At 39.5% G+C, this 12975-nt stretch overlaps 2 protein-coding genes across 2 annotated transcripts; both read right to left on the reverse strand.

Moving 5' to 3' along the window:
• Positions 326-4258, reverse strand: LOC109850486 (protein NRT1/ PTR FAMILY 3.1-like). The gene is made up of 4 exons (XM_020420497.1): positions 4090-4258; positions 3347-3564; positions 2337-2896; positions 326-1340 (listed from the first exon to the last, which is right to left on the reverse strand). The coding sequence occupies exons 1-4, from the start codon at positions 4160-4162 to the stop codon at positions 488-490; spliced, it is 1704 nt and encodes a 567-aa protein (XP_020276086.1). The 5' UTR covers positions 4163-4258; the 3' UTR covers positions 326-487.
• On the reverse strand, positions 5605-12433 carry LOC109848320 (bZIP transcription factor 39-like). The gene is made up of 2 exons (XM_020417764.1): positions 10776-12433; positions 5605-6459 (listed from the first exon to the last, which is right to left on the reverse strand). Exons 1-2 carry the CDS (start codon positions 12298-12300, stop codon positions 6038-6040), a joined length of 1947 nt encoding a protein of 648 aa, XP_020273353.1. The 5' UTR covers positions 12301-12433; the 3' UTR covers positions 5605-6037.

Here is a 12975-nt window from a genome sequence, read left to right on the forward strand (position 1 = left end):
TTTTCTTCGTCGTGCTTTTTGATTTGGGGGTTGGATTTTGTGGAAGAGGGTTCGGCTCATAGTCACTCTCAACAACCTCCCATAAACTCAAAGCTTTCAAATGAGATTTCATCTTGATAGCCCAAGATTGATAATTGTCTCTATTGAGGATGGGGTATGGAAGCGAAAAAATATTGGATGCCATTAAAAAACAAAGGTTGATCACTCTATTTTTTTAAATCCTCACGAACCCAAGAAAACTGTAGCTCTGATACCATGTTGGAAAAAAAAAGAGGAGAAGATTTTGCTACCCTTTATTCATAAACTGAAAGTACATTTTATAGCCTTACAAAACAACTGAATCATCATAAAACTCTGAACTACTTTCAGATTTATTAGCCACTACTCCACTAACAAAATAAAACCAAAGACCGAAATTTTAGCTAACGAAAATCTGCAATTACATCAGAAATATCAGCAAAATATCATTTACCAAGTCAACTTTTAATCAGTCTTGAACACTATTAACAAGCTCCAAATCTCCAACAGAACCTCCTCCTTTCTCTACTCCATCAACTTCCAACGTCTTATAAGTATATAATTTTGCACAAACAAGATAATACCCAAGATTAATCACTTGCAACACTGTCACCAACCAATAATAGGAATCCAACTTCCCCCTATTAATATCATCCTGCAACCAATCTCCTCTCTTCTTCGTATACTCACTCACCGCAGTCACAAGTGCAGTCCCCATATAGTTCCCCACGGACGCGGCAAGGTTGAACAGCGCCACTGCCGTGCTCTTCATGCTCTCCGGCGACTGATCGTACAAAAACTCCATGTGTCCGACTTGAATGAACGATTCAGCGAGCCCATGGACCGCGTACTGTGGTACTAACCAGAATACACTGATCGGAGCAGTTACAGTTAACTTCCTTTTATGCTCCACCAGTGCAGCCAATACAATGGCTAGAACTTGGATCGCTAGCCCAATTCCGATCCTGTGTAGATATGTGAACCCTGATTGTTTGAATTGGCGAGATATAGGGACTATGACTTTATCATAGAGTGGAAGGCCGATGATCATCATTACAGTGGCGAAGATGGACATGGATGCTGCAGGGATTTGGAAACCGTTAGGTGTGAGATGGCGGTTCATCGCCTTTGCTTGAATTATCGCGAAGGAGTGGTTGTGGGAGGCTGCAGTCACAGTCAAGATCCCAACGGACCAAATTGGGATCAAGCGTATAACTGACTTCAGTTCTTCTACCCGGTGCACTGTCGATAGTCTCCAGAGCCTTGTCTTGCCAGAGTCAGTCATGTCGCCATCAGTAATGATTGCAGCTTGATCGAGGAACCTTGACCAATCCATGAATGAATTTCCATGATGTAGGGATATCAGTTTCAGGGTATAATGTCAGCAAAACATTGCTGAAAGAAACAAGCCGAGTGTTGTCCATTTTACTGAAAGTAATAAGTTATCAAGGTTATGTAGTTGAGGGTCTGCTCATTATACCATTTTACTGAAAGTAATAAGTTATCAAGGTTATGTAGTTGAGGGTCTGCTCATTATACAAATTTCATGAAATAAAACCGTGTTGAGATTCATCAGAAGGTTATGTAGTTGAGGGTCTGCTCATTATACAAATTTCATGAAATAAAACCGTGTTGAGATTCATCAGAGTCGATTTTTTATCGAATAATTTTATCCAATTTGTTCAATTTTAGGAATTAGACTTGCTTTCAGAGTGGACTCCAATTCATCATTTCATGTTAACTAAGTTGTAAACCATGAAAATAAAAATGCATGATCAGGGTCATATTTTAAGGGTTCAGTATCAAGAATGCATTGAGGTTCTAGTCTCAAATAAAAATGCATGATCAGGGTCATATTTTAAGGGTTCAGTATCAAGAATGCATTGAGGTTCTAGTCTCATGTCATTTCCTTATTACTATTACATATTTTAAGGGTTCAGTATCAAGAATGCATTGAGGTTCTAGTCTCATGTCATTTCCTTATTACTATTACATGCTCTTTATTGTATTACGCCTATAATTCTTTTTGGTGTGTATAGTAGCAAGTCTTTATTGGATCCTGTTATTGTTTTCACATTTCTCTGCTAAAACAAACAGGCTAAATTTTGTCCATTTCACTGAAAACATGTTATCAATGTGGCCTATGGGTCTGCTCAATATGCAAAACTTCATGATTTTGAAATTCATCAAAATTGTGTTTTTATAGTTTGATCGTATTCCATTCTGCATGTATAAGTAAGTTAATGCGCTGTTCAACTCTAGGAACATCCAATTCAACATTTCATGCTACTTGAGTATTGCTCGAGATGTGCACTCACCGAAGCTGTTCAGTATGGATAAGCCTCCCTCCAGTTGAAATATCAGCATCCAATTCCTTATCAACAAACAAAAGACTCGGGTCTTCAGGCTTCGCAATCTTCCTCTTCTTGAAAGCAGCAATCAATACTTGTGTCAACCGTGTCATCGGGCTCCCTGCAGGCTTAATTTTTATATACAGCGGATATCCAATCACAAACACAACAACCGACACGAACATCACCATGCTAGGAATCCCAAACCCCCATCCCCAACCAACATTGTCTTGGATATACACAACCAAAGTAAGGGCTAAGAGATGAGACACGCTCAATGCGAAGTAGTAGAGACTGAAATAGTTCCATTTCCTTGTGCTTGTTCGTGTCTTGTCGAGTTCAAATTGGTCTGCGCCGAATGTAACAACACAGGGTCTGATGCCTCCAGCGCCAATGCAGGTTAGGATGAGGGAGGAGTAGAGGACTAGGAGTTGGAATGTTGATGGACGGTGGCAAACGTCAGGTGGTGTGCACGGCGGTGGGCGGAGAGCAGGGAGGATAGCTGATATTGTGAGAGTGATCATTCCCTGTAAAATTAAGTTTTTTGATGTTGATAAGGCATCAGCCATAATATTGAGTGAATACTTTCGCTCTAACTGCAAAGCTTGTAAATGCAATTGCATGCAAATGAGACATTTTGGGACAATTCCATGATTCCGTCTTCTTGTTTCACGTACGACCAATAAATGCAGATGCAAAAGGCCCCCAGATGTGTTCACGACTAATGCAAATTTGGATGGGAGTATCAGTTTCAATCATTTTGAGCAGCGAGTTTTAAGTCGCGACTCAATTGCAACTACACCAGAATAGAATTCAAAAAGAAAATTTTAAAATTCCCATAGCTACAAGTACAATTGCATGCCACAACATTTACAGCAACTGCAGCTGCACGGAACTGACATTTGCATTGTAATTGCGGTTGCAACATACCAGACAGACCTTAAATATGTAACTGTTTTAAGATTGTACATGCGTACCAGCTGATAGATGAGCGAGCCAACGGTGATGGTCCAGAAACGGCCAGCAAAGGAGTCGGCGATCAGAGCACCGATGATAGTGGTGAGGCTGGAAGTGCCACTCAAGTTGCTGAGGGTGTTGGAGGCTGTAACTAGAGGCAAATGCAACTGGCTGGTCAAGTACGAGACCATGTTTGCATTGAATCCAGCAGTTGCAAACTTATCACAGATATCATTTCCTGCAAGTGAGCAGGGATGCAGTCAAGCTGAGCACATGAAGACAAATGTGCGCAAGAATGGAAAACTCCTCAATAATTAAAGAAGAACTACTAACAAATTAATTAGTGAGAGATGTAGTAGTTGTGTATAGAATCATGATGCTAAACATTTTGCCAGTTCGACGGATGACCAGCAAGCTGTAAGTCATCATGTCCTGTGAGATCTTTATTTGAGGTTTTAATGCTAGAATTTTTGTGCTTTAATCTACTCCTGGTAAATTAATAAGAAAAAAACATAGGGAAAATACCAGCACTTGAACATTGAAGCACAAAATGGTTAACATCATTCTCTTTTTTCAAGGAAATTTCTAGTTAACATCAAATTTGAAGTTTGTAGCACTTATTATATTTGAGAAAAACAAATCCATACACAAGAACTAATTCATGACGAATTTTTATTTGTCCGAATGCCGTGTCTAAATTTTACGGTAAGCAAACACAAAATGTAAAGTGGGATTATGAAAAATTAAAAATCACAGCGCTAACCAAGTATAAATAGCATAGTCTTGAACCCTCCTTGCTTTGCTTTCTTCTTCTCTCCTCCATTTTTGCTCTCCATTGCTGAGAGCAACAGTGAGCTTGAGCCCCTGCCTCTCTCAGTTTGAGAGCAATAAAGCTGCTGCTGGGGTGGAGTCAATGAGGCCCTGTCTCTTTGCTTTAGATTATGGTATGAATGTATGAATGTACATTTATAGTCTCTCCGTAACTTTAAATTATTGTGAAGATATATATCATCAGGAATCATGACATAACGGTTGCGCAACATATAAGCTGGTAGAAGCATTTTTGGAATATTATCTGCTGATATTTCACTGTTTCCATCTTTAGGAGATTAGCAGTTTTATTTGTTTCCTTTTCTTGAGCAGTTAGCTTAATTGTATTTGCTTCTCCTTGTATAAAAAAACATATATCATTGCTACAGCTTGTAATAAATACAAAAAAAAAGAAAGAAATTCATCATTAATAAAATCTGGGAGTAAGGGAGCTTTCTGGGAGTCTTGTGTCACTTTTATTTTTTCTACAATAACAAAGACAACAAACTTTTTAGACTCGTCTTTCAAAGGATCACATCACATATTAACATATATCTTAATCCATGTCTTGACATATAGTACCCGCATATTTAACTCTTTGTTGGGCTGCGGCAAGGGAAGAGCAACCTTCCAAAATATCGAAGGCTGAACAAGCTTGTTTAACCGCGCTAATTCAAGAATAGATAGTTTCTCACCCAATGTTCATGTATTACGCAGAATCATATGATACCTGCTTTTATCCTCATAAAATATAGCTACTTCAATTTGTTAGCGTATGCACCTCCGGGTTACGCGACAGTGTTAACCTTCTGAACTTTTAAACTCGATCATGCGACAATCTTGTGCCAACATGTTCTGGGCAAATGTTTTCGACTCTTAACGGGTCGCGTGATTTCAACGGAAGTTTGGGATCTGATGGAAACACATAACCCCTTGTCACATGTTCCGGAGCTAGAGACGTAAATGAAGAACATAAATGATAGGTAATTATACTTTCATAGAAACAAAGTTTCACATCTACAAACTATCCTGTTACGAAAATAATTGAGATGTGACCGAAGTGGTTCGGATTGCATCCACGTGTCCTCCCCTGTCCTCTGCATCCACGCACACGTCCACTCAACCACGCACCCTCATCGTTTTCGTTCTCAGAAGACAAGCTACCCACCGCTGAAGATATATACACTTGGAGTTTACCGAAAGCCCAGAGAATCTTACAAAAAAGCAGGTAGCACGTATCCACCGAAATATTTTATCACCGTAATTATTGGGCCGGGAATCAAATGTTTTAATCGCACATCATAACCCCAAAGAAAAGTCCAGGATTCCATCGGTAGTGCGATTTGCGGCCATCAAGCAAAGACCCTTCTTTGACCCTCTTGAATAGTATGCGCAGCGCACGACTAAAGTTCGAGAGACCCTCCGTCGATCTTCCTCCTGTAATCAACCCCCACTATTCATTAAAAAGAGACGCGTGCCACTTTTTATTGTCATCACAACTATATGCGGCCGGAATCTTAGACAAGCACAAGATCCCCCCAACACAAACTGACGCACCACAAAAGATGAACCACCAACAGATAACCCTACCACCGTATAAGTACATGTATACCGGCCAAAAATCGACACAGCCTTGTCGCAACGGAGTGATTTTATATCAATGAATAGAATACTGTGCCGAACAATCACCGGACTTATAGATGGTGCTGAGGCGCGAAGAGTGGCTCCCTTCGGGCCATGGCTGGTACCGTTTTCCTCGTACTCGGGGCCTCAAAAAAGTTTCAGCTGCTTCAGTACCCTTATGTACGTATCTGATTAAGTCAACTTTAACTATAAGAAAGCACTTTGTTCTAATACAACAAGTTCCAAAAAAAAAGAGCTCTCTGTGCGCCTTACAGAAGTTAGTTTACTAGATGAGGGCCATGGGTTTTCAACGGAAGCATGCAAGAATAAGTAACATACTTGACGCTGTCCATGAGGACCACAACAAATATACGAGAAAGTGATTTTGGTCTGATCATTCCATCACCATCTCCATCACCGGCTTCTCTTGGATCAGCCATAACTGAGACGACCATGGAGGTCGCTGAGTTGTTACCATTGAAGGTTTTGCTGCTCTCTGTTGCTTTCCCAAAGTGCTCCGTCTCATTTAGACTTGATCCATTTAATGGAATTGACTGACCATAGAGTATCCTTCGGTTTTTTATTTTGCCCGTGGGAAGCTTATCAGTTGTATTAGCCACTGGTGTTGCCGGAACGATGGTAGATGGTGAGACTTCAAACTGGAACACTTCAGTGCATGTGCCCGAACTTAATATTGGACCTGCCAAAGAAAACAATCCTAGACTCAACAACAGAGAGCGCAGAAATTCGAACCATACGCTATGGCTTTTTTCAAATATTTGGCCTATAATACACAAACTGCATAAAGTTGATTGCAAAATACATGAGAAAGAGATACTAGAACAGAAATTCGAACCATATCGACGTTTTCAGGGATAAGGGTTACAATGTGAGGCATAGTTTACACAACTCATACTTTGAAAATCGATAAGACCAGACACATTCTAACAATATAGTAACAAAAAATTGCACTTACGCTAAAAGTTTAGCTGATAATATTCTTCTATAGTTTGGAAAAGAACTATACAACGTCTCGTCAAATTTCTACATAATATCTGAATGTGTCTCATTTCTTATATCTAAATAATTAACCTTAGTTTAATACAGATGGTGCCTGATATGGTCAGCCATTATCAGCATTCAGAGTATGTGTGGTTGCCTGCAAATGAAGCTGCATGCAGCTTCAAATATAATATACTCAAAAATCGTTGCTTGGTTACACTAGACCTCCATGCCTAGTAGTAGCAAATAGGATGTAACAGTTCGTAGTTGCTACTCCACCCAAAATAAGCAGTTCCAACTATATATCGGAATTGTGCTAAAAAAAATACCGCATCAAGCATGATAATACATTTTGGCAAGCTTTCTTTAATATAAGAAAGTTCAGCTAAGTTAACAATTGGTTTCAATTTGTTGAATGAATGAATGTTCAGTTAATGTAGTTAAAAAAGCAAGCTATTAGAACAACATATAAAGGTCAAATACCACCATCGGATTTGCATGCACTAACAAAGTATTTCTTCTCAACTCTATATAAGCAAACATACTTGTATATATATCTCAAATCTTATTAAAAAAAGTGGAAGTTATCTGCGCAAAGGGACTAAACATTGCATTTCGAAATCTTAACAGTGCCAGCAGTCATTGAATAGGGCAATGTGAAGTTGTCAATGAAAAGATTGGCTACTGTACAAACCAACTTACAACCCTCTTCTCCTACATGATAAAGATTGAAACAGAATCTTCAAGAACAGGTAACCAGCAGAAAAAGTCATAGACTAGCACAAACATAAAAAACTTTAAACAAAACTTCAAATAAAAGGTAACAAAAGGTCCTAGATAGTTGATGTTTAGTATAACAGATTGTGTGAAGAAAATAATAGGAGTCCTCTTTTTTCTACTGGGTTCCTCTCCATTTGATAGACAATGAAGCCACTACGAGAAATGGTCAGAGAGGGAGGGAGGGAGAATTGGTGTGGGTTTTGAATTGAGGCTCTGTCCATGAATTCAGAATGTCTACACGGCAGAGGACAGAAGAAGCTTTGGAAAAACAAAGATTAAGAGAACTAAAAAAGGATTAAAAAGACAAGATCTGGGAAGAACAGAGAAGAATAGGGAAGAGCAAGATGAAGGAAATAAGAGACAAATTGATATATGCAGCTGCTCCAACATGAATATCAGCAAAAGATCAGATGGCAACACCAGCTTCTGTCTTCTCTTCTATTTCTCCCATGTTCTGTTAATGATTTGAACATAAGTTGGTTTGGAAATTGATGTCTTAAACACTTACTTCTCCTACTTCCCTCACATCTTGTACAATCTAATCTTAGAGCAGGTATACACAATTGATATGTAGTTTCAGGCTAACCTATATTATCATCCCTACTTTTTTAGAAACTTGATGTTGTGGCATACATCAAGATCAGGACAATCAGCAAAACGGATAGCAGAGCAGACTAATTTCAGAAGAAAAGCATTACTCAACAAGGAAGCAATGACCAAACAATATCTCAAGAGAGAACTGGGAGTAAAATAATAGAAATGTAAATCGTTGATTATTCCTATCAAGCAAATAGAGTCATAAACCCACCAAAGATACACAAACATATTTTGTAGACACTAACGCAGATCAAACCACTTGAATCGTAATAGTGTAGCAAAACTCATATTCGACCATTCAAGAGAAAATAAAGAAAAAAAACAAAGAGGCATATGATGCAATGTTTAATCGTGTCATATGTATCAACAGAAACAAGCAACAAGAAAACCTTTATCCTAAATTTGTTTAAGCGGACTATATGATCCCGAATTTTATCCTACAAATGAATTGGGTTAAAGGTCAATGTTTAGTATCAAACTAATTAGCTTCCCGATCTACAAAGACTCGCCTCTATTTTGCAACTCGACTTGAATTCTTCAACAGCAGAATAATTTAAATATCATTAGTCTCACCATTGTATTTGACATGGTCCCAACCAAAATTATGCATCCCATACTAAATTAGATACCAGAACCATCATCTACTGTACTAGAATAATAACCTCCAATAGCTTCTAAATTGAATTAACAAGTGCACTTCCAATCTTTCCTAGGACATTGCGCTAGGAATAGGAAAATATGGTCAGCGCCTTTATCCTGTGAAATAGCTTTCACGAATGTATGATGTGCGCAGTCAGCGCACGTCACCAAAGCAAGGTTTACATCTTGTTAGCAATTATAAGCCAGTCTGAGTTGTTATCAGGGATATCGCAGCTGGTTTAGCAGTAACAAAATGGCTTACGTGAACAGAGTCACTTTACTTTAGCGAAGCTCCGGGCGAGTCATATGATCGCATCTTCGAATTTCCATGAATTTTTAATATAAGGTATATTAAAATAGTGGTGAAGTTTTCTCAAGATAGTTTCAAGAAATAGAAGTTTTTCTTTTGGTCTTCAGGCTTTCCCTTTCTCTACATTCTCTCTCCATAGATTTCTAAATTTATCTCATATGAACTTTCTATAGTTACAACCTATAACATTTCTTGTTTAGTAGTACTCATTAATGTAGTGCCCAAAGAAGCTACCCTTAATTTCAACCGTTCTATTCCCATTTATACTCCAATCTAGTGGGTGCTTTTCAAACTTCAATCAACAGATTCCTATATCCTAGAACACATATTCCAAATTTGAAGTATATTTTAAACCATGAATTATGATTCATAACCTATCACTTGTATTTTCTGATAATGAACACATATCACTCGTCTTTCTGGATAATGGAGCGCTAATTGATATCAGCGTTTACAAGCTAGCATATACTTGCATCCAATTTAAACTGTAAGAGTTTGGATCACTACCTTAAAAGATGGTGTATTCCACATCCTTCCTCTTTGACAAGACTATTTCTGCTCAAGTAAACTTGGCATTCCTCTTGATCTCTAACCAAAGCCATTAATACAAGTGTGTGACAATCCACCTAACTTGCAAAGATCTAATCTCTGTAAGTTGGCACTCTAATCTAATCTAGTCGCTGTATCCTGGAAAACCTTACCATGAAGCACAGTTTCCAAGAAATTCCAGTAAAAGTATAAAGCCATTTATGTTCAGCATAGCAAAACTTAAGGATTAGAAAGTCATGATCATTTTCCAGATAGAATTAGCAAGCACATAAATGGACGGTAACAAGTAAGAGTGTAAGACCATTGTATGCCACAGTTTCCCATCCTTCAACGGACCACTGTTGAGAGGATCAATAAGCCAGAGTTGATTTTATGTTATCCCCTTATATGTCGTTTTCGAGAAACACTACACTGAAACTACACATTTGATTCTTGAATATACTCGGATCTATTACGGATTATCAAACATTAATACATCTCAAAAGTTAACCTTGAAACTTTGTTTTAGAACCCTATATCACGATCCATGATCTATAACTTGTCTTTCTGGATGAGAAACACACAATCTGCATGATATCCTAGACTGGACGTAAGACCCTAATCAACATGAATGACACACATTTGCGCTCCAAAATCTCCTATCACCTGCTAACAATACAAGAAATTCTCCTACCACCTCCTATCCATACAAGCCCATGCACATGCAAGCATGTACATTAACATCCCAGTTGATGCATTTTAAAATAACAATCAAATTCTTTATTAGTAATGGAGAAAATTTTACATTTCTGTATGGGCTGCTCGCATCTATCACATCACCTAAAGATGGACCCAGTAATGCACATCTATCCATTTTTGACAATCTTTTTCCCTATTGCAGTATGCCTTAGCAATCCTCCTACCCCAAAAAACAACAGATACTACTGACAACAGTGTGACAGGCCAACGCAAAAATCTGATTTATGTCTTTTTGCTATCTTCTAATTTAGATTATCATCTCCAGGAGCACATAAAGACATAGTTCTTAGACATCCCAATAAAACAAATACTATCATGGTCTGCCAATTCAAATAGATCAATTGCCTATAAACTAATACACACTTAAACAGAAATTTGTAAGATAATTGGGTATCATTTACCTGCTAATCCTTCACGGAACCATTGCTGAAGCGGCCCGTCAGCTAGAGTTGATTTCATGTTGTCTCTGTATGCATCATAAGAATCTGAAGCAAGAGCTCTTTGCCGTTCAGCAGAGTTCCTATATCTCTCAGAATGCCTCCCCACATCCACTGGACCTTTACGAACAGCCAATGCAGAAGCCACATTACCTGGGATCACCAAACTAGTGCCTTCTTTCCCTGATGATTCCTTTCCTTGCTCTCTAGATTTTGCTTGCGCCATGGACCTTTCGCTGGCAAGGACTGAATGTATTATCAAATTACCATTAATCTCCACATGCTTCCCATTTCTTGGTACATAAAGTAATGCAGGCAGACTCTCACTAGAATTATGCTTCGCTCCTGATCCTTCCATTTCCTTCTGATTCATCTTTCCTATAGACCGTCTAAATTCCTCAGTATTATTCAAACTGCTTCCGCGCCCTTTAACACTCAAAACCCTACCATTACTGCCACTTACTCCGCCATAAACCTTATCCCTACTCCCTTCTAATCCAAAATTGAAGACGCCCCCAAATACCATCATAATAAATAACAGCCCGAGCAGGCTGACACTTGCAACCTTCTTGGTCTTGTCTCCCTTCTTGCTCTCGGTTTTCTTTGCCCTGGGAGCTGAAGCAGGCTGCTGAGGCTTCAACCTCGGTATCGGGACGTAAGGAACTGGAGGACCATTGGGCCTCATCCCATACCCAGGATAAGGAATCCACGGAAAATGATACGGTGGAGGAACCGTCGGTGGATAAACAGCAGGAGGAGGATTACCATTACCATTCCCAATACCACCATTTCCTCCTCCATTCCCATTCAACTGCTGGTGCAATCTCGCGTTCTCCGCCATAAAAAAAGAGATCTTCCCATTCAAATCAGCAATTGTAGAATTCATAATCTTCACCTTCTCCTCTAACTCCTCCACGTAGTGCTTCTTCCTCTGCCTCGACAGCTGCGCGCTCTCTCTGTTCCTCATCAACCTCGCCTTCCTCTTCTCGTCCTCGTCGGTCCCCGCACTGAAAGAAGACGGCGACGGCGAGCTCACCTCATCAGATCGCCGGATCTTAAGACTTCTACTGCTAGGTTTACAATTAGGGCCAGGGTTAGGGCTAGTGTTTTCAACTCTATCGTCATCATCTAATTTCCTTTTCAGCCTCAAATTCTCTTCATCCTCCTGCTTCACTTCCTGGTTGACGATAACGCCCGACGCCGCCGAGGAGTTGCCGGATTCCGGCGATCCCGGATTCGAACCTGAATCGGGACTGGAATCACTGGTAACATTCGAATTGGAGTTGGACTTCGAATTCGATCCCTCTTCATTGTCGTCGGATGAAGGAAGAAGGAGATCTTCGACGGAGAAATCGAGGTCGAAACCGTCGAGATCGAGATCGGAGGTGATCCCTACCTGATCGTCGGCAGCGAAGAGATTGGGGTCGTTGAGGGAGAAATCGGAGGGCTCGAATTGGGGGAAATTCGCGAAGAGCGACGGCTCCGCCATTGATTTCGAGGGTTTTTGTCGGTTGAAGAGGGAATATGCGGGGGTTTCTTCGGAGAGGGTTTGGAGGTTGAGGGGGGGGCGTGCGAGTCACGCGCGCGCGGGGTCAAGAAAGTTCTCGGTTGCGTGTAAATTGTGTTTTGGTCCTGCTTTCAGTTTTTTTGTTTTTTATGGCGAAGTCCGATGGAAAGTGGATATAGTGCGATGCGGTGGGCCGTGGGATCATTTTTTGTTAGCGTGGAAGCGAAGGATGAGAGGGGATAATTTTCTAGGACCGTGTTTTTTGAACCCATAGAGACACCCAAAGAGGTAAATACAGAAATTTACGCGTACGAATCTTCTTAGAACCTCCAGCGCCGCACAGATGCACAGGAGGGACAGTATCGATATTTTACTTCCTCACGAATGGATGAGATTACTCCCTCACCTGGAGCGTTCTGATAAGAAATATACTCAAAACTTACATAAGGTCTGAGCTAAATTATCAAGTTGCCATTTTTAGTAGGACTTTATTTTGATATAGTATTTTTTTTCTTTTACCAATAATATTATGATATTAATGTCAAAGTTAATAGCCATCTGGTTATTTTTCCTATATAAAATTATTAATCGTATTATTTTTTGTATATAAATAATATCAGATCAAAATATCTATATTAATATCATAATATTGCTAGT

Source organism: Asparagus officinalis, chromosome 7 (genome assembly GCF_001876935.1).
Source record: "Asparagus officinalis chromosome 7, Aspof.V1, whole genome shotgun sequence".
Lineage (NCBI taxonomy): Eukaryota > Viridiplantae > Streptophyta > Magnoliopsida > Asparagales > Asparagaceae > Asparagus > Asparagus officinalis.

What these genes read in the sequence shown, in the direction of transcription:
- LOC109850486 (XM_020420497.1), bottom strand. Translation starts at nt 4,162, where the DNA reads ATGGAGAGCAAAAATGGAGGAGAGAAGAAGAAAGCAAAGCAAGGAGGG. An exon ending in GACTATGCTATTTATACTTG is followed by an intron (nt 3,565 to 4,089) that starts GTTAGCGCTGTG and finishes GCTCACTTGCAG; the next exon opens with GAAATGATATCTGTGATAAG. An exon ending in ATCCATACTGAACAGCTTCG is followed by an intron (nt 1,341 to 2,336) that starts GTGAGTGCACAT and finishes GGATTGGTCAAG; the next exon opens with GTTCCTCGATCAAGCTGCAA.
- LOC109848320 (XM_020417764.1), bottom strand. Translation starts at nt 12,300, where the DNA reads ATGGCGGAGCCGTCGCTCTTCGCGAATTTCCCCCAATTCGAGCCCTCC. An exon ending in GTTCCGTGAAGGATTAGCAG is followed by an intron (nt 6,460 to 10,775) that starts GTAAATGATACC and finishes TTTCTTTGGCAG; the next exon opens with GTCCAATATTAAGTTCGGGC.